The sequence below is a fragment of the Astatotilapia calliptera genome, chromosome 14, assembly GCF_964374335.1.
Source record: "Astatotilapia calliptera chromosome 14, fAstCal68.1, whole genome shotgun sequence".
Classification (NCBI taxonomy): Eukaryota; Metazoa; Chordata; class Actinopteri; order Cichliformes; family Cichlidae; genus Astatotilapia; species Astatotilapia calliptera.
The window spans coordinates 17,531,467-17,559,342 of NC_137435.1; the positions used below are offsets into that span (position 1 = coordinate 17,531,467).

Here is a 27,876-nt window from a genome sequence, read left to right on the forward strand (position 1 = left end):
GCTAGGCAGGCAGAGAGCGAAATGGGCTCCCCATCCCCCTCCAGGCAGGGACTGACTAGGCTGAAGGGTCCCAGCACCAGACCCCCTTTCATAGCCCTGAATGGACTTGCCTTATTTAAATTCACACTCTGTCACACAGGGGGACCCCAATCTCACAATGCCACTGTGGCTTTGTCCGGCAACTCTGTATTTATGTGTATATGTGTGTGTGTGAGAGAGAGAGTTTGTGTGTGTGCACGGGTATTTGTGTTGTTTAATCGGAGAGCATGTTGCTGCTGTGTAGTCTGTGCATGAGAATTCATTGCTGTGTGTATTCCTAAAGTGTGTGTATGTGTGTGTCTATAGCTCTAATGGAATGCCTCCCTCTTCTATTCAACAAACCCACATCACAAGCAGGCAGCTGGGCAATATATATGTGCGTGTGATTGTATATGTGTGTGTGTGTGTTGGTGGGTGTGTGTGTTCCGATCCCCCCTCTGTGTTCAGTTGTAACCCACAGCAGCGCTTTCATTTTCCTGTCATAACGTGTATTGATTTCCCGCAGCCTTGCAGCGACACACACATACACACGCGCAGATATCCAATGATCCTTAAAGGCACGCACACAGACTCACACGCGTACATACATTTATATGCTCTTATACACACATATTTTGGGTACACACGGACATACGCAGTTTGTCTCCATTGGACGGGGAACATTGTGTTCAAAAGCAGCCCTGTTGGAGTGAGATTAGTTCTCACATATGGTCCCCACTTTTGCAATCACACACTTGCAGGTGCATAAACACCGTCACACACTCCTTCTGACATAAAACAGTAAATACACCTGATTGCAAAATTAATCTTCCACGTCAGTGGCGGCACCCCCAACCCCCATGCCCATGTTTGCTTTGGAGAAAGCGATCACTCTCTCCTTCCTTAAGGTTTTTCATTTTCCCTACCCTCTGTGCTCCTCTCATACCTATCTTCGCCCTCCTCCCCTCCTCCTCCACCTAACCACCTCCAACTCTATTTGTATTGTAATTGCCTTGGTAAACACCACCACTTTGGCACTGAAGCAGCTCTGATAGCTTGTGTTTGGGATGCATTAAGAGTGGTGATGCAGACACTGTGTGTGTGTGTGTGTGTGTGTGTGTGTGTGTGTGTGTGTGTGTGTGTGTGTGTGTGTGTGTGTGTGTGTGTGTGTGTGTTTGCTTGTTTGTTTGTATGCCTGGCAGAGATTGAGTGGTATGCGTCACGCAGCGCTCCACCTTATGTGCACTTTTTTTTTTTAAGCACGGTAAATTCTTCTTTTATCAGACATAATTGCTTCAAGTTTCACTTTTGATTTTGCTGAAGATTTTAAAGTTGTGAAAGAGATCCCACGTTAATGCAAAATCCTCTATTTCCAGATCAATTTGTGTAATCACTTATTCCTCAAAGCTGTATTAACTCATCCAAAAAAATGGAAATTAATCCATCAGCGTGGCTTAAACCCGACCGGCAAAATGATTTCCTACATATTAAGACGTTTGTGTTTTATTTATGCAGCTTTGACTAATTAAGCTGCTTCTGATGGTTACACTGACCAAGAGCATGGCCTTTCTAACTGTAATATGTGATCTTAACTGTCTAGTACTAAACATGGAGACTTTTTTTTTTTAGCATTTTGTCATACTACAGTAATAAAAACACGCACCTTACCTACAGAAACCCAAATTTCTGCACTGAAAAAGCCCTGCTCATGATCAATTAACAAAATCTACTCACCTGCTATAATATCAACAGGTATAAAATGCTGCCCGCCAGCATTTTATGACAATGTCTGTCTCCTTTTTCTCTGCAGTTAGACGTTCATCTCATTCTCTGGCGACTGACATGTTTGAGCAGCACCTAGGGGCACACCTCCTGCAGGTAACGACCGCATCACCCACACATTGCTTCTTGTACCGCACTGATTATGTCTATAGTTGACTTTTTTGCCATGCTTATGTTGTGTTGTTAAGCAGAGAAACTAGTTTTTTCAGATGTATCAAAAGTTGAAGTTAGAAATGTTTTTTCCCCTCCTAACAGTCACATTTGTTTGATTATCCAGCTGTGCTAAGTCGCTGCTATGTGTGATCACAGCCTGCACTGGCTCAAGTCGTTCTGCCTTGACTCATATTTCCAGGCAAATTCCTAAACACAGTCACACTCAGACACAGAAGCACATCGCGTAACCCTCAGATGCTGCCAAAGAATACCTCCCTTTTGCACTAACAGATGAACACAGCCCGAGGGGTACTCTGGGGCAGGAGGGCTGCTGGGGTGACGAAATGCAGAATGTAGGCAAAGACTCAGAGGAAGAGCAAAGGAGGTAGCACTGCAGATTGTACTTTGGAGGGAGCTTAGGGAGGGGGAGGCGGTAGGAAGAACAGGTAGGAGTGGGAACAGGTGGAGGGATAAAAGGAGAGTAGAGAAGTGAGAAGGTTGTGGTAAAACAAAGAAACATTACATATGTCTGCTCTCCTCTGGCATTTTAAAGAGGAAGAGAGGCTTAGAGAACGGCGCTGATAGAAATCAAATTAACGCTCCAGAAAAACTGTATGATTCTTCCCCTCCCAGCCGTTCTTCCACAGTAATAGCCTGATAATTGCACTTTAGTTCTCCGACATTCATGCGGCTGGTTTCTCCTCGCCGCGACACGCGACACACGACGCTCCACACCCCGGCCACACATTTGCATACTGGATGTGTCAGTTGCATAAATTACCACTGCCACTTTAAGCACTAGGCCGCCAAAATAGCAATCATTTTTCTAGAGCAAAGTGGCCCTGGTGTGTGTGCATGTGTGTGTGAGGCTGAGACTGTGTCAGCTCACTCCTGGATGCTTGTTATGACGATTAATATTATTCTCTGAAGCAGTCCCCTCTAATGGGCTGGCTGTATACCTTTCACTTCTCATTAGAATCACTGCAGGCCGTAATGACTCTGGTTCTATCTGTGTCTGTGTTTATTTGTCCGTGTGTGTGCGTGTGTGGCTGGAGATCCAGGATGAAGCTTCGACTCTTGGTTTATTACGGCTGATTGGAACAGCCCCTGGTCTATAAGCTCAGTTTCTCATGTCTCGTTGCTGAATTTGTTTAAGTGCGCCTTTCTTGATGCACGTGCGTATGTGTGTGTTTGTGGACGTCCACACCGCATGCGTTGCGTCTGCCTCTGTTTTGTTCACCGTTTGTTCGGTCACGCAGGTCTCACTCGCAGCTGTCGCGCGTGTAGCTGCGTCTATGGGAATTGTTTCATGTCTATTCACATTTATGCACGTCATGTGAGTTTTTTGCGCGCGCGTGTGAGCGTGCTCACCAGTTGAGAGAAGAGGCCGAAGGGTGATGGGTTGTTTGTTCTCTAGCTCATTGTAATTTGTTCGATACACGCTAATTGCTCTAATTTGTCTGTCTTGTTTCTGTTTGCCTTTATGTCTGCGTCTCTGCGTGCATGTGTGTGTGTGTGTGTGTTTTTGTGTGCCCACGTGTGTGTCCCTGTGTGTTTATGTGCACAGTCTCTAGATGGCTTTGTGTTTGTGGTCAGCCAGGAGGGACGGTTCCTCTACATCTCAGAGACAGTTTCTATCTACCTGGGACTCTCACAGGTAAGACAACCTCATCTCACTCTCTTTATGTCTCTCTCACACAACACACGCACACACCCACACACACACACACACACACACACACACACACACACACACACACACACACACACACACGTGACCACATAATCCTTTATTTACAAGTGCATTTGCACACATGTGCCTGTCTTCTCTTTATGCTTTCATATCCCTTCCCAGGAGCGCGTGTGTTTGTGTGTCTGTGTGTGAGTGTGAATATCTTTGACTTCACTCTCTGTGCTCATCTCTGGAGTACAACTCTCACAGGGGCAATGCTGCTCTCTCTCTCTCTAGCTCTCTCTGCCGCCCTCTCTCCCTCTCCAGGTGCTCACCTCTGTTGATTGCCTGTGGCCTCTTGTACTGTGAATGTTAAGTCCTGCCATTTTGCCCAGATGCATAAATAATAACAGTAATTACTGGCCTAGCAATCAAAGTGTCGCCCCAGCGCGCTGGGCCTGTCTAGGGGAACAAATCGATAGGCATCTTAAAAGCCACATTGATTGTAGGGAGGGGGAAAAACACCAAGGGGGATGGGAAGATAGATAGAGACAGCCAGAGAGAGAAAGAGAGGGGGAGGAAAGGAGGAGAGGTGTGATAAGAGAGAGATGTTTCAAACTAAGAAGAATGGGTACAGCACGAGAGAGCGAGAGAGAGGCAAGTGTAACAATAACAGATGTAACTGAGGGTTTTTTCTTTGTTTAAGGGCAGTCGCTGAAACCATTAACAAACTTAAGAATAAGTTTTAAGGATATGTTTTTTTTTCCTTTTAGTACAGTACTCACATGAAGGAGATCTCATTAGTCTCCATTGGTCCTTGGCCACCATTATCATTCATATCTGTACTGACTGGAAAAATCTCTAAATATATATATGTATAATTATCAGAGCAGATAAATCAAACAGATGTTGTCCCCAGTTATGAAATCACTGTAACTTAGGGATATAATGTCAGAAGTAGTTTTTTGTTAAGCAGAAAATGTGATATTAAACAAAAAATATATCTATACACATGCAAGAGGATAACAGGCTTAGCTTTTAAACCATTGCTCATTGTTTCATTTAATTTCAGATGGATGTTGTACTTTCTTTCTGTATTGTTAAGGCTGTGTAATTCTTTAATTGCATACTGATATTGACTGTTTTCAGTCTATTGTGATTGCTGCACATGTGATGAATGTTACTACATTCTTGTTTTACACCGTAATACAAAGAAAAAAAATGCAGCAAGCAAGTTTGAAATGGAAAGATTTTCTTTAGATGCATTTTACTAAATCCTTCCTCAACTTTGTTAAGTTGCACTGATAGTCTGTAATTTTGGCCCTGGTCATAAATATACTTTCCTCCACCTGTACACAATGATGTCCTGAATTGCACCTGTAAGTCAGTGTAAAGAAAACTTGAGGGGGGAAATAGGTTTTTAGTTTTCAGATATTTAGTCATTGTTTAATGTTGAACTGGAGACTTGTAGGAAAAAAATGAGCTCACTGACTCCATTTTTTTCCTGATGGAGTTTCATATCATGAAGAGCCACAAGACATGTTTGTCCCCCCTCCCCGTGTTCTCACTACTCTCTTGACCCCCAAAATTGTTCTTGCAACAGAAGATATAGTTCAGTCTCTTAAATCAGTGGTTCTCAAGCTTGTTCTTGTATGCTGAGCTTGAAAAGTTGAAAAAGTTCACCTCACTTTGTTTTTACTAATTATTCACAATAAAAAAGAATCAAAAATCACATTTTCAAGATGACCTCATCAAGCCCTTTCTTATTTTCCACATATACAAATATTCATTCAGTTTCCCTCTATGTTTTTGTTGTGGTTGTCCATGCCACTCCTGCAGAGCTGCTGTGCCTTACAGATAGAGGAGGCTTCAGAAGGCGCTTGCAATAAGGAAACATAGGTCTTTCCTTTCACAGATCACTCTCTGTCTCCCATTTTCACTGGGAGGAGTTAAGATGCGGGGAAGAGAAAAAAGTGAGGGAAGCTTGAAGACATGCTAGCATAATAAAAAGCACCCATTGCTCTACAGCTAAGATCGATTCACAGCAAGTAAGGAGAAGAAGAACGATTACAACGCCTAATTACTCTTAATGTGAGGCAGACTTGAAACTATTCTTTAAACTTTCCTGTCATGGGGCATTCAATGAAGGTTAATATAAAGTTGGATTAGGACAAGGATTGTCTTGAATTGTCGTGGAGTTTTTGAGTCTTCTTTGCAAACACACACACACACACACAATGTACATGTAAACACAGAGAGATACAAAAGAAAGTGACATAGAGAAGACAGAACAAAAAGGGGAGCTGCAGAGAGGAACAGCGAGAACCAGACAGACAATTACAAGAGAGAAAGAAAATAAAGCAGAGGAATATGGGGAGAGACGGTGGTAAAGAGGAGCGAGAGAGTCTGAGTGTGTAAATAGAGTTTAAATGTGCAGTAGGAATGAAATTCGCCTTGGGATTGCCTAGGTAAACAAGACAGCCGAGGCTTTGGTGGAGATGCTAATAAAACAGAGCTGTTCTTATCAGCTGAGCAGATGGCCTAACCCATCACATCTCCTCAAAGTGGGCCTAAGCCATCAGCATTCTAATGAAATTATTTATGATCTAAGATTACGTTCCAAACCTTAAACATACAGCGCCACGTTTACCTTCCCGAAAAGATGAGGACGGCCGGGCACAGAGGAGGTTTATGATGAGAAAGACACAGCCAGAAAGGGCAGGTAGACGGGGTTCGGGGAGGGGGGCGAGCGCGAATATACAGTGTGTTTATGGACACAAGCAATGAGATGGAAAAACGCACAACAGGAAAGAAGGGAAGGTGGGAGGGAGAGGACAAAACACTTCAATATACTTTGCTGGTGAGTGGAGGCGGACACAGGGGAGAGGGGAAGGACAGACAAACAATGTTCTGAGTGAAAAAGTATAAGTGGTTGTTTGTTTTAGAGGGCATGTCGCCCCTGTGGACCGCCCCAGCCCCGCGTCTCCTGTCCCCCCGTCTGACCCCTCTGCCCTGGCTTACCACCCGGGCCACTCCCCTGACAGTGGGGTTGCTTAGCCGACTTAGCCCAGGTCAGGCACCTTGACCAAGGGCACAGCCCTCCGCCCATTCCCCTGGCGCACAGGTATCTTTTTTCTTTTTTGTCTGGCTCACTTGGTTTTCAGGCCCGGGAGCACGAGGGATAAACCTGGGAGCGACACATAGCAGATGAGGCAGGGGGGAGAAGACATGGAAACAGAAGAGGGGAGGGCAGAATAGCTGGAGAGACAAAGGTTGGAGAAGATGAGGGAGGAGACATGAAAAGGATGGAGGAGTAAAAGTAGGATAAAAAAAAGGGATAAATGGGGTAAAGAGGAGGGAGGAAGGATGGTAGATTGAGGGAGGAGAGAATTGATCTGCGAATGGTTAGTATGCAGCCCCCACTCCACCTCCGCCCCACCCCATCTTCCCCTCCCTCCTCTCCTCTCCTCTCCCATCAGTCAGTGAGGGCTGAGGGCTGAGAGTATGTTGTGGACCACTGCCCGGATGCCTCATACATATTAAAGCCCCCTGCTATTATTTATATCATGTCTCTGCTTCCCCTGCTCGCTGCCCCTCGTCCCCACCACACCACCATACATGCATGCACGTGCATCTCTGCGCGCACACACACACACAGGTTCACACAGATGCGCTGACAGACAACTACTCGCACAAACAGTGACACACAATGACACACGGAGACATAAAAACAGACAGTCTAGTCACATACGCAGGGAAACAGAGGCGCGCCGTGTGCTTGCATAGGCACAAACGCACACACGCAGACACACACACGCTCTCAGAGAGATTTGAATGATCTCGGTCTCTCCTCACGCCTCCCTTTGCGCCACATTCTATACCTGTTTTTATGTCTGAGCCTGACTCATCCTCTCAATCGCTTCGTCCCTTCCTCATCTTCTCATTTCTGTCTGATCTTTTTTCAAGCTCGCCCTCCTGCTTGAGATGAAGTGATATTATTCGGATAGGTCTTAAGCCCGGTAAAGCCCATAAGGACCTGTTCGCCTCTCTACCTTGTTTTTCAACACCACCGGGTCGAGGGATTTTGCCTCTTTCAAATGGCTGGTCCAGTGTTCTGAGCAGACTTGGTCCTTGAGAATGACAATGTGCTAACAATTACATATACATGGATAAGTATACAAACAGATAGATACTGATATAATCGGTAACATGAAATGCTCAAAGCGAGGTTCATCCAGAGTTTAATAGAGATATCCAGCCATTTAATGGACAGCTGCAAACTCTTAACTTTAAAACATTAATGAACGAGTCAGTTTTGATGTCAGACTCAAAAAGCACGCAGCTGTAGAGTGCTGACGTATTATCGACGCTGAGGAGAAGAAGGATCGTTAAACAAAAACACTGAATTTTCCTCGTGTTAAAAATTCTTGATTAAAAAGAGTTTGCTGACGTACGTGAAGGTCAGCTAGCGCAGTGCTGTTGGTCTCCACATTTACCAGCCTCACCTGTTAGAGCTGGACAGAGAACGAGGGAGAAATAAATACATTAGACCTCAACAGCACAGTCTTTGGAAGTGAAAAAGTGAAAAGAGTTTGCCAACTGAGAGCCAAACACACACACACGCTTGCTGTATATTACTCTGCTGAGCCGTTATCAGAGCTTCTGCTTATCACTGTGGGAGCTGCGATCCAGTGTGCTCTTATGTGATGCATGAGGTTAGCTGAGAAAAGAGACATTTTATAAAGAAAAGAAATGTAAATAATGTCATTCATTTAATTCCCCTTTGTGTAGGGGGGCATATATTTTGAGGTTTCTGCTTTTTATTAGACCCCTGAACTATCTGAAACCTGTGTTGCTCAATGTCTTAATGGTTAAAATGCATAAGATTTAATTGATTTTTCTTATCTTGGACTTTCTCAGTAACTGCATTTATTATTGTCTTGATGCTATCAGATATTAAAATCCTCAAATATCTATCCAAATATGTTCCCAGGTCAGCATGGTCAGCCGTTCTCGCACGTTTTCAAAGTGTGACAGTAGCACAGTTGTTACGGGATAATTACTTTTCGAGTCTTGCAAGTATGCAGGGCAGCCTCTCCATATGGTGCCCATCAAATCTAGTATTTAATAATATGTTTATTACAGGTGGCGCAGTTGCGAAATGTGGCACCGTCTCCCAAGAAATTAAGGCCTGCGTGTCTGGCGCTGAATAACATAAGGGGTGATAAAACCTCGTCTGTCATCTCCCCTCACTCGGTGGGGTTTCCTACATCTTTACCCCTCTCTGTTCCCTCATTGTCGATCGCTCTTATTCGCCTGCTCCCGCCTTCCTGTTCCCCTTCTTCCTCTCCCCCGGCTGTGATGTCCTTGAGGGCCTGCTGAAGCTCCCATAAAGCCTGCAGTAAATGGCTCTAATCCGGTAATAAATGGCTGTGTCCTACAGACAAGGGTGTGAGGCTGCTGCAGCCACGGCTTTATCAGATGGAATAGTATTGGCACACACACAAATGCGCGCACACACACACAGACACACACATTCACAGATGTAATGGAACCTGCATAGATGTGTGTAAGCATGCATGCCCCCCCTTTTCTGCTTCTCTCTCACACACACACTTATTCATGCTGCTTCAGATGGAATCACACCTTCTTCAATTGTGCCGCTTTTATGGATGCCATGCAAGAGCAGTGCCATTATTGCCTTTAAATGATTAGAGATGCGACTATGATGCATTATGATGATAGGATCATATAGAGCTGTATGAGCTGTTACGCTGCTGCCTGCTGGGATAGACTGTAACTGAATGAAGGAGCTGGGAGGGACACGGGGAATAAGAAGTATAGTAATGTGACCTTTGGAGATAGTTGGAGTTCACCTGTTTTTAATCAGCAAATACAATTGATTTTTATCTCCTCCTGGTTTTATTTGTGTAGCACTGTAGTCACTTGATCCTCCGAGACAGGACTTAAATGTGTGTGTGTATGTGTGCGCGAGCATGTTGGAGGGGTGGCAGGTGGGGCTGTCTTACATCCTCTCATTCCTTGTTCAGTTGTAACCCAGAGCGGCACTTTCATTTTCCCGTCATAACATATATTGATTTTTTTTTCAGTGCACTTGTGTGTGTGTGTGTCTGTGTGTATTTGTAGGCGTGTGCTCGCTCACGTATAGTTATTTTTGCACAAAGCGTCTGGTTTTGATCGGTTTGTGTGTGCTTCTCTTCAGGTGGAGCTGACTGGCAGCAGTGTGTTCGACTACATCCACCCAGCGGACCACGTCGAGATGGCGGAGCGGCTGGGAATCAGGCCACATCTACGGGCCGAGGCCGGCTGTCACACAGCCCCTGAGAGCGCTTCCAGCTCTGCGTCCACCTCCTCCTTAGCTGGTACCCCTGAACCCGGTACTGTCATGGCAAGAAAGCAGAAAGAAATATAACAAATACATAATATGATTTTCAACAATTCACTGTGCTCAAATGGCATTACTAAGACAAAAGTCAAAAAAATATATTCTTGAAACAGCTAATGTTATTTTCTCATCCCCAGCAGCTCCATCCAGTCCTCATTCTCCTGCCGACGATCCACCCGAGCGTGGCTTTTTTATCCGCATGAAGTCCACGCTCACCAAAAGAGGCCTGCATGTCAAGTCTTCTGGATACAAGGTATGAGAGAAAATGCGCCACCATAATTTGAGAACATATTATGCATTCCTTAGCTTACTTGCATGTGTTCGGAATAAAATAACAATTTGGGTTTGTGCTGCTGGTGTTTCACACACACGCACAAGGTGGTCATTGCCAGTATATTTTATGGCTGTGCCCTTATTTCGCTCTGAACCGCTCCACGTATCACAGTTTACTGCGCTCACTGCTAATATGTCCAAGTTTATTACATATTGATAAATGCTACATTTTCTAAATCAGTGCATCAAACAGCTCTGATTCCACCTGATCTTTATTTAGTAATCCTCTTATAGACTGGCTTGTGCGTATGAGTGCGTAAGAAAGACTTTGTGCTTGTCAGGTAATCCACGTGACGGGACGAATCCGCTGCCGCCCCGCTCTCGTCCCGGGCTCCACCCGATCAGTGCGTCGACCGATGGGTTTGGTTGCGCTGGCGCACACTCTCCCGCCCTCCACGCTTAATGAAGTCCGCATGGAGAGCCACATGTTTGTGTTCCGAGTGAACATGGACCTACAGGTTACATACTGTGAGAACAGGTAATCCATCTATTGTTTTGCCTTTTGGGAGTCGCTCTATCTTTCATGTTTTTTCATGAGGAGCTGGCAGAGCACCCAGCCAGTTGGTGGTGTTAGCACACACATCTGCTTCTGTTTGGCTGACAAATGTGTGTGTGTGTTTTTTGTTTGTTTGTTTGTTTTCTTCCTCCAATGCTCTACAGGATCTCTGAGTATATGGATCTGACTCCAGCAGAGGTAGTGGGACATACCTGTTACCATTTCATCCATGTAGAAGACCTGGAGAACCTCCGGCAGAGCCACGAGGACTGTGAGTCACATACATATGGATACGTATAATATATGATGTTCATCCCCATCCCTCTCTTTCTTCAAGTATCTGAACTTGGCAGAGCTGCTACAAGAGCCTGTTGAAATCTCCTCCTGTACTGTTGTTAGAGGCGCCCTCTGCTGCCACCTTCATGAACTGTCAAACCATTAACAGGTTTCTTTTCTTCCCATCTTTGCTCCTCAGTGCTAAGAAAAGGCCAGGTAGTGACTGGTTATTATCGCTGGCTCCAGAGGAGAGGAGGGTACCTGTGGATCCAGTCCACTGCCACTGTGTCCATCAACCACAAAGCCCCCCACGAACGCAACGTTATCTGGGTTAACTACGTCCTGAGGTCAGTAGAACCGGAGCAAAGCTGAAACCGCCGTTTCTCCACGAGTGCTGTTAGGAAGTCATTTTATGTATGCAGGCATCACACTGTGTACAGAGACCCTTTGAAGGGATAGCTGATGAAATGTAGAGGGATTATTGGGATAGGGAGGTTCATTTATTCCAGCATGTGAGAAAACTGGTAAGGATACACACGAAACGAGGAGATCAAAGCAGCAAACCACTGCCTAATTAATGTAATGGTTATTTTTGATTTTATTATAAATCTTGAAAGATTGGCTAAAATATCATTAAATTCTTCTTATTCTTTTAATAGATTTTTAGATTAGTTTGAATTTGCTAATGTTTCTGACAGTTTCTATGCGTCACGACCAACATACAGTAAAATTTGCGGCTTCAAAAAGCCGTACTTTTTCTTTCAAAATGTTCCTCATTCGACAGTCAAATGTTTATTTTATCTTGTATTTTAAATAGTAATTAGTAAAAGTTATCACTTTTTCATACCTTTTGCAGTTCGGGTTTTTTCATCCTGCATAATGTTCCTTTATGCATTATTCTATTGTTATTTAACGCTATTATTCTGAATAAGCAGACACCCTGTTACAGAAAGCTCCAAATCAGATTAAGAAAATTTTGAAAAACCTTGCACCTTGATTTCTTTTTAAATATAAATTACCTTTTAAGTGTCATATTACCTTTGTTTAAGGCTTTGGTGTGTTTACCACGGAGCGAGCGCGAGAGAACACAACAGAACGCGCGCATAGCAGCAGAGCAGTCAGACAAAAACAAGAGGAGTAGGCTGAATTTCAATGCTAATTGGACTGAAGCTATATAATTACAACAAATGGATGTCAGAATTTTGGGGCTGAATGGTGTTTTAGTTAATTAGTGCTGTAATTACAAGAGCTCATTAACTTCTCCAACAGCCTCCTCCTTGTCTGAGCTTAACTGTGTATAGGTGGGCTGCTGAGTGGAGCATTTGTGTGTGTGTGTGTGTGTGTGTGTGTGTGTGCATCTGCGTGTGTTTCGGGGGGTGCGGTCTGCCTGTGTGTCTGTTTGCATGTGTCAGTGTTTGTGCATGTGTGATAAGGGCTGTTGGAAGGAGTGAGTGTGTGTTAGATGGAGGTTAGAAGGGTGTGAGGCAGTTTGGCTATTGGAGGTAGTTATTAGGCTGATTATATGTTGTTTCCATCTCTAAGTATTCACTTAAATCAGCATGGCATTCCTGTTTTTTTTTAAGTGTAAGTGGCTTTAAGTGGTAGATGATTTGTGTATACATCCAGCTTTTCACTCTCTCCCTTTCTCTTTTTTCCCATTTTTTTTACATCTATCCATCCAGTCGAACAGAGCTGCCCGACACTCCCCTGGATCTGCTGCAGCTACCAGAGAGCATAAGAGCAGAGCGACTTCGAATCAGCTCGTCCCCGACCGATGGCTCCACACAGGCCCGAGGTACCACACTACGTACTAGGGCTGCCACGATTTGTCGACTAGTCACGATTACGTCGACGACTGATTTAATAGTCGACGCGTCGTTTGAAACTTTGTACGATCACAAAAGACGCAGGAATAAGTGGCAGGATTTAAGAGTGTAATAACGGACTGAAACAGAAGATGGCAGCATTGCATGTACAAGGATGTCAGCTACCGTTAAACCCCGAAGAAGAAGAAGAAGAAGAAGCAACTGTGTCCCAGAATTCATAGCGCGGCCCAGCTCAGTTTCCAACAATGGCGGCAGCTAGTTAGTTTTAATGTTACTCTTATTATTCTTTCTGGGTCACAAAATAAACGTTTAACATATTTTCAGGCGAGAATGTAGCTGTGTAAACCTCAAATATCTGCTCAGTTTATCAGGACACCACATATTTTCAAAAGCGCTCCGACGTTTTCGGAGACATCTGTTACCCACTAGCTCGTTAGCGAGCCGGGGGCTAGGCTCACTAGCGCCGTGAGAACACGGACTCCCCGCAAATCGTTTTCAAACCCACCGCCGTCTTTCGCTACTCAGGTTAAATATATATGAGTCACTTAGATAACTTAAAATGTTATTGTTTGGCTTTTTTTTTTTAGTATTTTATTTGTTCCTGAGTAAATCAGTTTGTCTGAGATTAAAGTTATAGTTTTTACACAGCTAAATAAACATCAAGCAGACAGCTGATTATCAGAAGTGTGAGATGCTCGAGAATATACTCCAGTGTCCTGTTATATTTTAGATAGCAAGGAGTTTATTAATCTTCACCGAAACAATCTGCAAATTTCATTAAAATTCAATAAACTATCATCTTGTCTTTATTTTTAGTTAGCACAGACCTTAAACACTTAAAGCTGTAAGCTAATGATAGTTATATAAGAGCAGATGCTGCTGGTGCAATAAGCTGTAGTTTTACGTCTAATGGATGATGATCTGATTAGTCGACTAATTGCAAAAATAATCGGTGACTAGTCGACTATCAAAATAATCGTTTGTGGCAGCCCTACTACGTACATTGCTACCTTACTGTGACGTCCCATTGATGCACTCGCCCGTGCCTCATCGTGTCATAAAAATCTCCTTCCTCCTCAGGCTCGCAACCTGTGAAGAGCTCAGTGGGGAAAAGCGACCCTGACACTAAAGGCAGAGACAAATTCACCACCACGGCCATTCAATCAGAGGACAGGAGGAAGCGCCTGCTGAGGTCTGACCCGGAGGGCGCACCTCCCGAAACCCGTCGCAGACTGGAGGAGCTCCGTCACACGGAGGAGAGTGTCTCTGCCTCCTCAGACCTGGCGAGCGAAAGCGAGGGGGAAGAGGAAGATGAAACCGAGTGGGACCAGGGAGGCGACAGCGACAGATTGAAACGGGAAGACAGCGGAGGAGGAGGTAAACAGAGCAGAGGAGGAGACACCCCGACGAGAGGGGAGAGGGCAGGGAGGGTGCACAATGGCCGGGCTGTGATCCAGCAGCTGAAAAGTGTAGTGACTCCATCTCCCCTGCCCGGCAGCCCAGGCATCAAGACTGAGCATGAAGCCCTGACCACCGGGGGGCGCTGGGGATCACACACTCAAACTTCCACCTCACACACACACACCACTCAGCCCCAGCCCTCGCATGCACACACGCCGTCCAGCAGCCTCAATGGTGACAGCCCCACCACCCCGATCCCGGACTCCTCTTCCAGCAGCGAAGCCCCACCGAAGGGTTTGTTCACTCCCCCGTCCCCAGCTTTGTCCCCCGCCATGCCCGTGTCCTCCCCGTTGCCCCGCGAGGACAGGGCTGTGTCGGCGGGGGTGGTCAGCCGGAGCAGTGGCGGTAGTGGTGGTTTAGGTAACGGTCCTGACTTTGAGCTGCTTCAGAGACTGGCTGCTGGAAGTGCAGCGGGCCGGGTCCTCTTCCACCCCCTTGCCCTCGGCCCGCAGGGCCCTCAGAGCCTCTATGCCCCAAGCACTATCCGCTACGCTCCACCTGAGCTCCCCCCTTCCCACCACCACAGCACAGGACACAGTGATGGCCTGCAGCTACGCTCGGACCACCACAAGGGACCCCCACCGGCCTTCTTCCCCCACCTACAGCGGCTGGCCGGCCTTCCACCCTTCAGTGGTTTCTCCCCATCTGACAGCCCCTTCTCCTCTAGCCTGCCCTTCTGTATGAATGGACTGAGGGGGGCTGCGGGCACAGAGGAGGACTGAGTCTCAGAGGGGAGGATGTGAGAGGAGAAAATAAACTGAAGGAGAGAGCGGAGTGACAGGATGGAAAGAGAGACATTGAAAAGGGCAGGAGAGACAGAAGTGGCAGTAGATTAAACCTCTGAGGACGTTACTAATTGGACAATGAGTTGAATAACTGCAATCTAAAGTGTGTGACAAGCCGCTGCCATAGGATTTTATCATGTCAGCCTGTTGTGTACGAGTGACAGTGACTCTCAGAGAAACGGGGACATGGAAACTTTTGACTGGTTGTCCCTCAAGACTTTTCATCTTCGCGACAACAACGAACTCTGCTCTGTGACTTTCTCTAGATGACTGTGTTGATTTATGTGTCTCTTCCACTCAGAGAAGCCATATTGTACATAGAGAGAAAACCATGACGACCCTCAGCTCACATCCTCACCATCAATGTCCGTCACCGCACATTAACCCAATTAACCCTAAAACCAGTAGGAAGAGATGGGCACTCGTCTGTAGGAATAAAAATGACTTTGGAATATAAATTTTTATTATTGCAGTATTATACAAATCATCTCTTTCAGTGGGCTCCGGGTGACAGTTTGATTATAGGGTTTCAACTTAAAATAGGTGGAGACAGCTTTTTGGTGTTTTGTATCGATACTTAAAATAATAATATAAAACAATAATATTGAAAAAAAGATCCAAGTATTCATCGATTCAGCCATACTAAAAGCACACTTTTGGGACAAAAGTATGATTAAAGTAGTCCCAGACATTCCATTATATATAAGGGAAGGAAATGCAATGCAGACAGGACGCTATTTGTATTGTTTGATTATAGGAAGGCGATTTGTTTAACTGATTATGACTTCTAGTGTATCATGACAATGTACAATGCTGCAGTTGTGTTTGTGTATGAAAGCCATATTCTTGTTTGTTTTTAGGTTTATATTGTTTTTCTTCACCAGGTGAAACCGATTGGGAAATTGTTTAAAATACGACTGTTTTAGTGGATGAAAAAAAATGTGAAAATGCTTTAGGAGGGGAAATGTGCTGGACAGAAGTGTTTTTATCATTTAAACATGTTTTGTTTTTTTTGTTTTTTTTGAGCACTTACCGAAATTTGTTCTGGTGTGAACTCTAAAGCACTTCACGGTTCGGCGTGTGATCCTGTTAAAACAGAAAACAATGCAAGAGCGGCCGCTAATATCATAGCCTGAGCACGGTATGTGGAGTGGGGGGGGTGGGGGATATAAATGCTCATTTAGAAAGGCAGGTAAATAAACAAGACCACATGTGGTCATTAAAATGTGACCGTCGGAGGTCGATAAAACAAAACAGAATTGTTCTGATATTGGTTTCAGTTCAAGCGAGTCAACTGGAGATAAAGTTTTAAATTAAAAAGTGGCGATATGAAACACTTTAAATTTCAGTTTCATAGCAATTGATTGGAGCTCCTCTCAGGAAAAACAAAACACTTTTGACTTGGAAAAAATGAAACAACTAAAACAAAATTATACATATATGTGTAAGAAAATCACAACTAAAATAATAAAGAAGAAGGAGAATTCATAAATAATAACATTTGGAAATTTCACCCGGCCAAACTCATCAGGAAAAAGAAGTGAGAAGAATAAAATTTAACCACGATATGCAGTGATATAAGCTGTGAGAGAGATACGTTAAAAACAGTCTAGCACTTTGTAATAAGGTCGTCTGATCTGCCATGTTAGCCAAATACATGTAAATTTATATATACAGCAATTTGTTGAAAGCCAGGCCTTCTGGCACTATTTTCTTTGTCCTTCTTCTAAATTGAGATTATGATCGACAGCCTGATCTGAGGGTTCGCTTCATGGAACCGCTCATATCGTCACGTCTGACAGAGGCGGGGTGGGGCTGGGTGGGGGTTTTAAAAAAAAGACGGGGCGGGGGAAAGGGTGCACTACACACCCATACTACAAATATGTGTCAGCGCACATATTCTCGGGTGTTTACTGGTATAATAAGTGTGTGTGTGTGTGTGTTTGAATGCGGGCGTGTTCGCCTGTTAAAAGTGTGTGAGTGAGTTTGGATTTTGTTTTGTTTTTGGGTTTTTCTGTTGTTGTTGAATTAAACGGCTAACCCCTCGCCCATCACTGTGAATCTAACATTATTCTCCCATCTTTGTGAATACTCCACCCACTCGTCAAATAAAATGAACAAATGTAAAAATAATAACAGTGATACAGATGATGATGATGATAACAATAAAATATTCCAGTAGAGGAGCACAACTCAATGTCGGTTGTTTCTTTCTTGCTTTTGCAGGCGTGGAGAGTAAGCAGTTGTGATATCTGAAGTTTTAAATGTGTTGATGCTTTCGATTTCTACATATAGCTCCTTGAGATTTCATGTGATTTAAATAGATACAATTTTTTCTGCACTCACATTTGTTAATTCTTTTCATTTAACTTGCATATTCTGAGTACTTAGAAGACAAATGCAGAGAGGATGTGTTGATTCTTGCACAGTTCTTTATTAAAATAGATAGATAGATAGATAGATAGTTAGTTAGTTAGTTAGTTAGTTAGTGCAGGTCAGACTAGACATCACTTGAGTGTTAGTTGCTTTGAAATAAACCCAGAAGCGCAGAGAGTCTCTCACTTATAGGTGTTCATGCATTACCACGTGTGTGTGTACATTGGCCGTTTGCTTGCATGTCTGTCTGTGTGTGTGTGCGTGCATTTCCGTGAATTTGTGTGTGTTGTCTGAAGCAGCCCCAGGGAGGGGCTCTGACATTGAAGACGGGTTAAATCCTGTTTTACATTCAAGTGGCAGGCCGTAGTTCATTAGAGTGAGGATCATTCCTCCTCAAGACCAAAGGAAGCGCATACTAAACAAGAGCAGTTGTTGGGGAGAAAATGCCATTGTACGTGCAAAACCGTATGTACTGTATAAGTGGGTGTGTGTGCGTGTGTGCTGATGTGCCGTGAATTGAGTTACAAAATAACCTCTCTTCTTTATCTCTTCTTTTCTATGGAGTAACATCTTTATAGAGGGAAGTAAAGGTGCGGCTTCTGCAGATTAAATCACCGTGGGTTATTTGTGTGTGTGTGTGTGTGTGTGTGTGTGTGTGTGTGTGGCGGTGGCATTTCTCCTGACTGTCTTCTTCTCAGCCTGTCACTGAGCCACCCGTACGCCCTCTCTGTCACTAACTTTGATGGCTTATCTTACCCCTTGAATTAGAGTCGTGCTCCTTGGGGAAATACCTTACCACATGTAAATGGATTTGAAAAAAAAAGTACAAATATGGAAAGGAATAATAGCGTGAAGGACGGAGGGAGACAGCCAGACAGTTTCCATCTGACATGGGCTCACTACATTTCTCAGGCTCTTTTTCCCTGATTCTTTTCTACCTCTATGATTTTCATCTTTGTCATTGTTTCCCAACAATCACCCCTTTCTCCTCTCAGCCAGGAGAAGGCCAATCCATACTTAATGTAGTTCTTAAGGCAGATCCTTTGATCCGTACGTATGGCATTTAACACCTGAAAGCAGATGAGCACTCGGCGCTCAAAATAAGCAGAGGTTAAGACTCCAACTTTCGATGCTGAGAGCGTAGATGTGAAGCTGAGGTTTGGAGATGTATGGGGCCAGGCCTGGACTTTGGGGTATGTTGTGCTGGCGTTATGGTTCCTATAGCTGCTCTGGGTCTGGCGTAGATGGTGTTTATCAGTGAGGGCGCGTCTCCTGCCTCTGGGCGCACTGCCCTTTAGACGCGCCAGGCCTCAGGAGCCTCCTGCATGCCAAACAGACCTGTGCAGTCAGATGCAGCCACGGAGGAGCAAAACGGAGAAGAGGTGGGAGGGGAGGAGTAGGGAACGTGAGGAGGAGACCAGAAAGAAAGGACTTGAGGGTGAAAGGGTAGAAGAGGATCTGAGGAAGAGAGCTGAAAGGGGCTCAGGGAGGAGGAGGTGGTTGTGTGTGTGTGTGTGTGTGTGTGTGTGTGTGTGTGTGTGTGTGTGTGTGTGTGTGTGTGTGTGGTGGTGGGGGGGGGGGGGGGGGGTGCTCGTCACACTGCTGCAGTAGCCATCTAGCCTATTCGCACCCTGCATGTGAAACACAACTGCTCCAAAACGCCATGGGAATCTGCAAAGGAGAGGTGGGAGGGAAGGAGAGGACAGCCGGAGTGAAGAAGGAGAGGAGAGGAGGAGAGGGTGACTCCGAGGTGAGTCTCAACAGCAACACTGTGTGTCGATAGCTGGGAGATATCACAGACCTTCGCCCTAACCCAGTCAGAGATAGTAATCACAGACAAAGCCCCCCCATGACTAACACTCCCCCCACACACACACACAACCACATGCTGCCCGTTTGAGTTCAGATATTCACACATGCTCGCCGATGAGCAGCTCGTTATAAAAATTATTCATGTACAGCATGAATAGACGTCTATGTGTGCACGGACAGTTTTTACATCTTTTGACTCCTGCTGCAGGGAGCCTTAACTACAAACTCTGACAGCACGTATACATTATACTGGGCGCTGTCTGCATGAACCAAAAAAAAAAAATTAAAAAGCAATATACACGTTGAGATTTATGTGGTTTGATAATTTGCTTCAGCTGAAGGTTTTTGATTTCTTAAGGTGCAGGAGAGAGATGTTTACACATCTCCCCTTCTCATGTATGTCCGCAAGTATTTATTCACAGTATGTGTGTGCTCTCCATATTAGTGATTTTTTTAAATGGCCCCAGCTGTTAATCCTGAAGTCACTGAGAACATGCCCTTCGGGGGATTTATAATTGATCAGTTTCATCACATTTTATGAGATAATTCGTCTATTATGAAACTCTCCGTAGAGTTTGGTCAAAAACACCAACAACAAACATATCTGAGGTCTCATTCGATGGGTCATTAAAGGATACGCACTGATGTAACTCGACAGATTTCTTCTTGTTTTATTACTGTATATACAGTAGAGTGCACAGGAAGTCGTGCATTAAAAAAAAAAAAAAAGTAAACAATGTTGAACCCCATCTCCACATCTGCATTCAAACTCTTTAATGATCAACAACCCTTCACATCCATTAAATAAGCAATCATAGTGATTATAGTGTGGAATTCACTCAGAAACATGGCTACAGCAATACAGAGTGTGTGTAAATAATCACAGGAAAGCCTGTGAAAAATAGGCTTTGCTTCTAAAACTGTAGTTACTAAAGTTTCAAACTAAAGCGACAGAAGTGCTATTGCCCTTCGAAAACAAAATAATAATGGAAAAAAAAAAAGCTGGAAAAAAACAAATTAAAAACCCTCAGAGATTTTTGATCAAAACAAAATTACAGACCTGAAACACACACTCCGCAGTCCTCCTCGTAGGTCTCGCAGTTTATCACATCCAGCTTGTTTTAGTTCCACGCTTTCAAGAAAACTTCAAGTAGTCATTCACAGTTAATTATACTGAATAAGACAAACAGCACCCAACAACAGTTGGCTGTGAATGAGGATTAAAATGATATAGGGCAGCAAAAAGTAAACTTGAAGAAATAACGTGGCGTTCTCGGCGAGTCTTTGCAGAATGTAAAAAGAAAAAGAAAACAATTCAGACTGATGAAGTAAGAGACTCAGCTCTGGCTACATGTAGTTATAACAAAATGTTGATTTATTTTCGAAGGTAGTTAAACTACCCAATTACCAGCATGTTTCACAAATTTCTTCGACCAGTTTTCAAAAAGGTCTTAAAAGTCTTTCCCCACATTAATATTCATCTTGATAACAACAGATAATAAGATCGTATCTACAGACTCACACACGGCCTGCATATGTAGGTTGCTTATACACGCACATGTACACAAAATCCACACACATACAAATAAGGGAAACCCTGAATTGGAGCAGCACACATGCACAGCTTTCCACTCTGCATTCCTGGAAGACCTCTACTTGTTTTGCCCCTTGCCGTCACTGTCCTCACTGTCGTGGGGGCCACGGTAACCCCGGTGTTCGCGCCTCTCCCGGCACTCTCGGCACTCCTCTTCATCCTCTCCCTCCTCTCCCTCGTGGATGATCTCCACCTCTAATCGTCCGATGTAGAGCGATACAGCGCAGAGCCAGAAGAGGGCGACGCTGCCCACCACGGCTCCTTGGAACAGCAGTGCTGGCACAGACAGCAGCATCATCCTCCGCAAGGCAAAGAGGCTGCCAATATACGAGGCACCGCCAAACGACACGCACGCACCTCCCAGGATAAAGAAGGCTGAGGAAAAACAGATTGACATGGTATTATTGTAGAAACCCAATTAATTTCCTCATAAGTCACTGTAATTAAAGCTGGCATGGAGGCAGGTTGAATCGACTTTTCCTTTTAATTATTTAGATTAAAATAAAAGATTAAGTGGAAGATTTTCTGGCATCAAACTTATTTCAGAAGTTATACAAACCGTTCCCGTGATTTAGCATTGAGAATACATCAAGTAGGTCAGCAGCTTTTATTTTGACATAAATAATACCGCGTTCCTTCGATTTACTGCTGTGGCTCGAAAGTTTTGTTTTCAGACAGTTTTCAAATATTCATGCCCATCAGCTGTCAATTAATATTGATTCCATGAAGGTCTTCTTTAATAAAATGTTAAGGGCCTCATCTCACGTGTCAGGTAATGATGATGTTGGTTACAACTAGATATCAAGGATTTTGACTCTGTTTCAAGTCAATTGCAGGAATCCTTGTGAAATTATTCATATTAAAAGTGCAGCAAGTGCCCATTACAAAGTTTTCTACTTCACAAAAACAGCAGACGTATGTTTACATTTTTAGATAAAAAATATCTTCTAGAGAGAAACAGAGTTTAAAAATCCTCTTGATCTTAAATTTAGAGCTGCATCGACCGTTTGATAAGATAAGATAAGATAAGCTTTATTAGTCCCACACGTGGGAACATTTGTTACTTTATTTAAATTTTAAGTGTATTTTACAAACAGGCTTAGGCTTAAATTGTCTGGTTTTCAGCTCTTCTGCACATATAACTTTCCCGTACCATATCCTGCTTCTCGTCCCACATCGCTTTGGACGAATGCGATGACTCCGATCCCGGTCGCCAGCAGACCGTTCCTGAACCACGAGAGGAAGCCTGCAGAATGATCAAAGGCAGAAATAAACAACTGACACGTTACAGATAACCAAAATCAATCATGCTGTTTACTGTAGCTGCATACCACAGCCTAATTACTGCCTTTTAATCTGCATCAGTTTAACGACACCAGATCCTGATGTTTAAAAAAAGAAGATGATGTTTAAACAACATATTTGTGATAAAAATGGTGGCTTGCTCAGATTATAATAACTTAATATTCAGAAACAAATGCTTTTAACTCTTGGTTTAAACTTGAGTTCTGTCCCACAGTGGAGACAGAAGAGATGGACGTCCTCGCAGCTCTTCCTTACAGCAGGAACCAAACACAGTTTGCAAAAAACACACCGAGTCCTGACATGAGGTGAAACTGGACAAAGCAAACAAACTGTGTGTGTGAGCAGGGGGCATAAACAAAGACTAATTTAATAAGGACACCAAATTCTTAACGGAAGTGTGACAACTAATGAGGTCTCATACACCAGACATGCAGTAAACCCAAACCCCATGAAGGATACGATGCTCTAACTGTTCAGAGAGGTGCTGATTCAACTATATGATAATTTTGTAGGGTGTAGTTTGGGGTGCTAATGAGCTGCTGTGTGCAGATATAATCAAAATAACAGAAACGTAATAAAGTATAGAGCCATGCAGTTTAAAAGGAACACAAACTGAAGCTGAATCAGCACTTAATGAAGCCCGGGTGTATTACAGGACTGTTGTATTTAGACTCGGTATAGTGACAATTATTTTAACTTAGTGGATTCTCATAAGCAAGGACATGACTGCACTGACATTAGGGCAAACGATTATTTTGATAGTCGACTAGTCACCGATTATTTTTGCGATTAGTCAACTAATCAGATCATGCATCCATTGGAGGTAAAACGTACAGCTTAAAGCATACGTTTTACGTATATAAGAGCAGATGCATAATAATAATGCATCTGCTCTTATATAACTATCATTAGCTTAAAGCTTTAAGTGTTTAAGATATGTGCTAACTAAAAATAAAGACAAGATGATTGTCAGATTGTTTCAGTGAAGTTTAATAAACTCCTTGCTACCTATAATATAACGGGACACCGGAGTATATTCTCGAGCATCTCACACTTCTGATAATCAGCTGTCTGCTTGACGTTTATTCAGCTGTGTAAAAACTATAACTTTAATCTCAGACAAACCGATTTACTCAGGAACAAATAAAATACTAAAGAAAGCCAAACAATAACATTTTTAAGTGATCTAAGTGACTTATATATCATGTTTAACCTGAGTAGCGAAAGACAGCGGTGGGTTTGAAAACGATTTGCCAGGAGTCCGGTGTTCTCACCGGCTCTAGTTAGCCTCGCCCCCGCCTAGCTATCGAGCTAGTGGGTAACAGACTTCTCCGAAAACGTCGGAGCGCTTTTGAAAATATGTGGTGTCTTTATAAACTGAGCAGATATTTGAGGTTTACACAGCTACATTCTCACCTGAAAATATGTTAAACGTTTATTTTGTGACCCAGAAAGAAGAATAAGAGTAACATTAAAACTAACTAGCTGCCGCCATTGTTGGAAACTGAGCTGGGCCGCGCTATGAATTCTGGGACACAGCTTCTTCTTCTTCTTCTTTGGGGTTTAACGGCAGCTGGCATCCTTGTACATGCAGTGCTGCCATCTTCTGTTTCAGTCCGTTATTACACTCTTAAATCCTGCTACTTATTCCTGCATCTTTTGTGATCTTACAAAGCTTCAAACGACGCGTCGACTATTAAATCAGTCGTCGACGATTTTGATAGTCGACGTAATCGTGACTAGTCGACTAATCGTGGCAGCCCTAACTGACATACTGCATAATGTCACCAGGCTTAGAAGTGGACCGGTTATGCATTTTCCTTTTACTGTGTCACATGCTCTGTATACATTCATGTGGAAAAGAGCATTTCCAGGGCCTCAGAAAAAAATGAGCACATCCTTATTACCGCCACGAGAATTAAGAGCGCAAGCAGCAGCCAGGTGTTGCTAATCAAATGCACTTAACTGATCACCAGCAAATATGTGCACACCTTTAAAAGCAGAGGTTTAGGCAGTTTGCTGGTGTGGAGCGTTCAGGCGTGTGTAAACACGATGCCATAATCTTTACAGCAGTGAACAGATTTATTCTGAGCAAATGCAAAAACCCAAGTGCTACATATGCCAGACTCTACAGGCCTCGGTTAGCGTGTTAAATGTTCCCACCCGCCTAACATCTGAAGGAGAGGACAATTATCCCAGGCACAGCAGAAAATATACAACTTTAAATCTATAATGTCAGAAAAAGAAAGCCAGACCTCAACCTGATTGGACCTGTGCTGGGAAAAAGAGAGCTGTACATAAACGAATGCCTGTAAACTTGAATTTACTCAAGTAAAGTAACACTGTAAAGACGAGTAAACCAAAATTCCTCCAGTGATGTGAGAGACTGATAAAGTCACACAGATGGTGATTCCTTCAAGTTTTCCTATAAGCTCCTGAATCAGAGAGTGTACATAGTTTTTCACAGACCTGTAAGCTGTTGTGGCTTCAAGGTTATAAACATGTTTGCCTAAGACGTGAAGGGTTTGAACTTGGAGCAAACACAAACGAAGCCCCAATGGAATTCACAAGCTAGTGTACTCCTAGTCTGGATCAAGTTGCAGGAAGAAGAACATTTGGTGTAAAATCTGTGCCAAATCAAATATGCAGATCCATCCTCTGTGGCGACCTCTTGGGAAATAAGGGAGCAGCTGAAAATACCTGCGCTCCATGTGCACTGTCTCTTGTGACAGTGGAGGTTCATGTTTAACACGGCCAAAATTTCAAGTATTAAGGTCACTGTATTGTGCCTGTGTATACTGCTCTAAAGGCTTGGTCTCAGTCAGTTTTCTAGTCTGACCTCTGCATGAAGAGCACAGCAGCTCGACCCACCTGCAGCCTCCAAACTTTCTGTCTGCACAGAGCACGAAAGTACGAAAAAAAGCTGGCTTAAAGGGACAAAAAGGAAATTAAAGATGTTCTTCTTTTTTTGTCATTAGTCAGATGCAAGCATTAGAAATGTCCACTTTAATTATTACATGCATTTTTGATTTGCCAGTTAATTGTTTCAACTTAAATGTAATCTCTGTTAAATACTAACCATATACTGGAGAATATACTGACCTACCAGCCTATATTTTAACTCTCTTCTAAAGATTATTCGTGCAAGACATTTTTCAGGTGCCACTGTAGATGCAGGTTGGATTTCGGGAAGATGTTTTGTGTTGTTTGAGCCCCGTCCTGCAGCAGCTGAACTGCTTTGCTATGCTCAATCTCTGAACATGACTACAAATGAACCTTAAAGCATTGCAGTACATACACTCATCATATGCATGAATGTCACTGCAATGTTGGGGCTTTTACTTATTTCTCTGAACTGTTCTTTTTCTGCGGTGGAATGATTTTACCGCACACATTTTTAATAACGTTAAAAAAAAAAAAAAAAAACTGGGTGCACAAATTGCATGTATTTAGGATTTTTTTATATCCACACAGAGTCAAAACTATACCAATAGACTCAAGTAGATACATGTATACTCACAAATATTTGGTTAAATGTCTCTTAGTAGATGCATTTGCTTGCCACCAGCAGGTTTCTTGCATAATTCTTCATGGATATTTTACCACTTTTCTTGATAGGATTGGTATGTGCCCTGGCACAGACCTGGCTTTTAAGCGTAGTCCACAAATTTTCAGTAGAGTTGAGGTCGGGGCTTCTGGAAGGCCATTCCAGAAGCCCCTGGCTATAAAACTTTTCCCCAAAAGGCATTTGGTTTGTCCATGTGGGCAGCTCCAAATTTCAGTCAAGCTTGAAGGTGGTTATTTCTGTATCTTCTGGCAGTTTCTAGTTCATGCAGACCTGAACCTCTTTGGTTCCTGGGTTGTTCCTAAACATCTTAACCAGTTGCCTCTCATGTGAGGATGAGGGTCTTCTTTAGGTCTTCATCCAAAGTTTGACAAAGTGGTGACAGATCTGAATAACCTGTGCCTACGGACAATTGTTCGATCCTGGAATCTGCAGTTCTTTAGAAATGACTTCAAGAGACTTTCCTGACTTGTGCACATCTACAATTCTTCTTCTTAGATTTTCACTGCCTTCCTTGGACTTTTCCATTGTTCTAAATACTGGTCTGTCCAATGAGTGCTGTCAAAAAGAAACTACCAGTTACAGTAAATCACGATCACTAATGAGAAGTAAAATGTTCTTAGTCTTTTCAAACTAAAAGACACTGGCTGTCTCTATTTGAGGCTGTACATATGCTTCTGACTCTAAAGAAAATCCTAAATAAATTCAAACCTGTTTTTCAAAGCAATTAAAGATGTGTGCTGTACAATCATTCCACCCTCGAAAAAAAGTTCAAAGAAATCATTAAAAGCCCCCCCAACCACCCACACACACACACACACACACACACACGCAAACACAACCATGACATTCACACCCGTGATAAAAGTATAACTTATTACACTTTGAGTCCGACACTGACTGACCAGAGAAGAAACATACAAAAGTTCATTTTGCTCCATGCTGCAGAAATCCTACAAGGGTTAGGATGAAAACTGGGACTACAGCCTGTATTGTGGAGCAGCAACGTTACCTGTTTCATGGGACTTTCTCAGCATCTGAAAATAAAAGAAGAAAATCTATTAGCAAAACTTACTCCCTCATTTGTTTACAGTTTCACGACGTTCAAAACAATTCCATCTTACTTCCTTCAGATAAGGGGAAAAGGAAAGAAAAAGCGGCTCTGCCATTAAAATTACACAAAGCTCACTACTGGCTGTAACACAACTACTGCATCATTAGGACTAAACTCACCAAAGCGTCGGCTTTGTCGAGGTCTGTGAGCTGGTACTGCTGCTGCTCCGGCCCCCGGCTCTTCCCCCACGGCCCCTTATCCGCGACCCGCTGCCGGGCTGAGCCGTGCAGTCTCCGCAGCGTGGCACCGGCGGCCGGCGGCCGGACCTGCTTCACCAGCCGGGCGTAGTGACACACGGCCTGCGGCAGCTGCCTTCTCATGAACAAAGTCAAGAAAGCCATTACATCACTAACCACTGCTAGCTAAAGTATGAGCCGAAAGAAAAAGCACAACACGACCTCCGCATGCCCTGTGAACCCTCAACCCGGAAGAGTCTCAGGTAAAGGCGCAGTAAAAGGTAGGCAGAAAGGAAACAGCGCCACCATCCGTCGGAAGACAAATATATCTATATCTACATCTTTATATATATATATATATATATATATATATATATATATATATATATATATATATATATATATATATATATATATATATATATATATATATATTTTATTTTTCTTTACCTTACTTTACTTTTCTGTTTCCGCAAGTGCTTATGTTGACATTTACCCTCAACGTCATTGAAGACGCCCTGCAACTACACATTTGCGCCACACGGGGGCGCGAGAACACAGGCCATTTCCGTTCTTCTTTATTTATTTGATTGCAAAAACTTAAACGCAATGTGAAACTAAATGCATTCACTGAATTCAGGGATTCGCGAAATCTTAATAAATGAAATCTAAATATGAAATATTTTAATATGCAGAAGAAAAACATGCTTAGATCTGAGCAGGTCT

At 43.4% G+C, this 27,876-nt stretch overlaps 2 protein-coding genes across 3 annotated transcripts in view; one reads left to right on the top strand and one right to left on the bottom strand.

Annotated features, from left to right (window-relative positions):
* The window catches only part of npas1 (neuronal PAS domain protein 1), a 41,498-nt gene extending 24,098 nt beyond the window's left edge, over positions 1-17,400 (top strand). The window contains exons 4-12 of one of the 2 annotated variants that reach the window (XM_026192038.2): positions 1,829-1,896; positions 3,521-3,610; positions 9,849-10,023; positions 10,172-10,284; positions 10,646-10,842; positions 11,025-11,131; positions 11,336-11,483; positions 12,819-12,931; positions 14,043-17,400. In XM_026192038.2, coding sequence (XP_026047823.2) covers positions 1,829-1,896; positions 3,521-3,610; positions 9,849-10,023; positions 10,172-10,284; positions 10,646-10,842; positions 11,025-11,131; positions 11,336-11,483; positions 12,819-12,931; positions 14,043-15,145 — 2,114 coding nt within the window. In that variant the 3' untranslated portion in view covers positions 15,146-17,400. Of the gene's footprint in view, positions 1-1,828; positions 1,897-3,520; positions 3,611-9,848; positions 10,024-10,168; positions 10,285-10,645; positions 10,843-11,024; positions 11,132-11,335; positions 11,484-12,818; positions 12,932-14,042 lie in introns of both variants that reach the window. The other variant, XM_026192035.2, reaches the window with a different exon arrangement.
* Positions 17,401-20,043: 2,643 nt separating this feature from the next.
* tmem160 (transmembrane protein 160) lies at positions 20,044-27,415 on the bottom strand. Its single transcript, XM_026193474.2, has 4 exons — positions 27,094-27,415; positions 26,873-26,897; positions 22,144-22,236; positions 20,044-21,365 (listed from the first exon to the last, which is right to left on the bottom strand). The coding sequence occupies exons 1-4, from the start codon at positions 27,313-27,315 to the stop codon at positions 21,049-21,051; spliced, it is 657 nt and encodes a 218-aa protein (XP_026049259.1). The 5' UTR covers positions 27,316-27,415; the 3' UTR covers positions 20,044-21,048.
* Between the last annotated feature and the right edge of the window lie 461 nt (positions 27,416-27,876).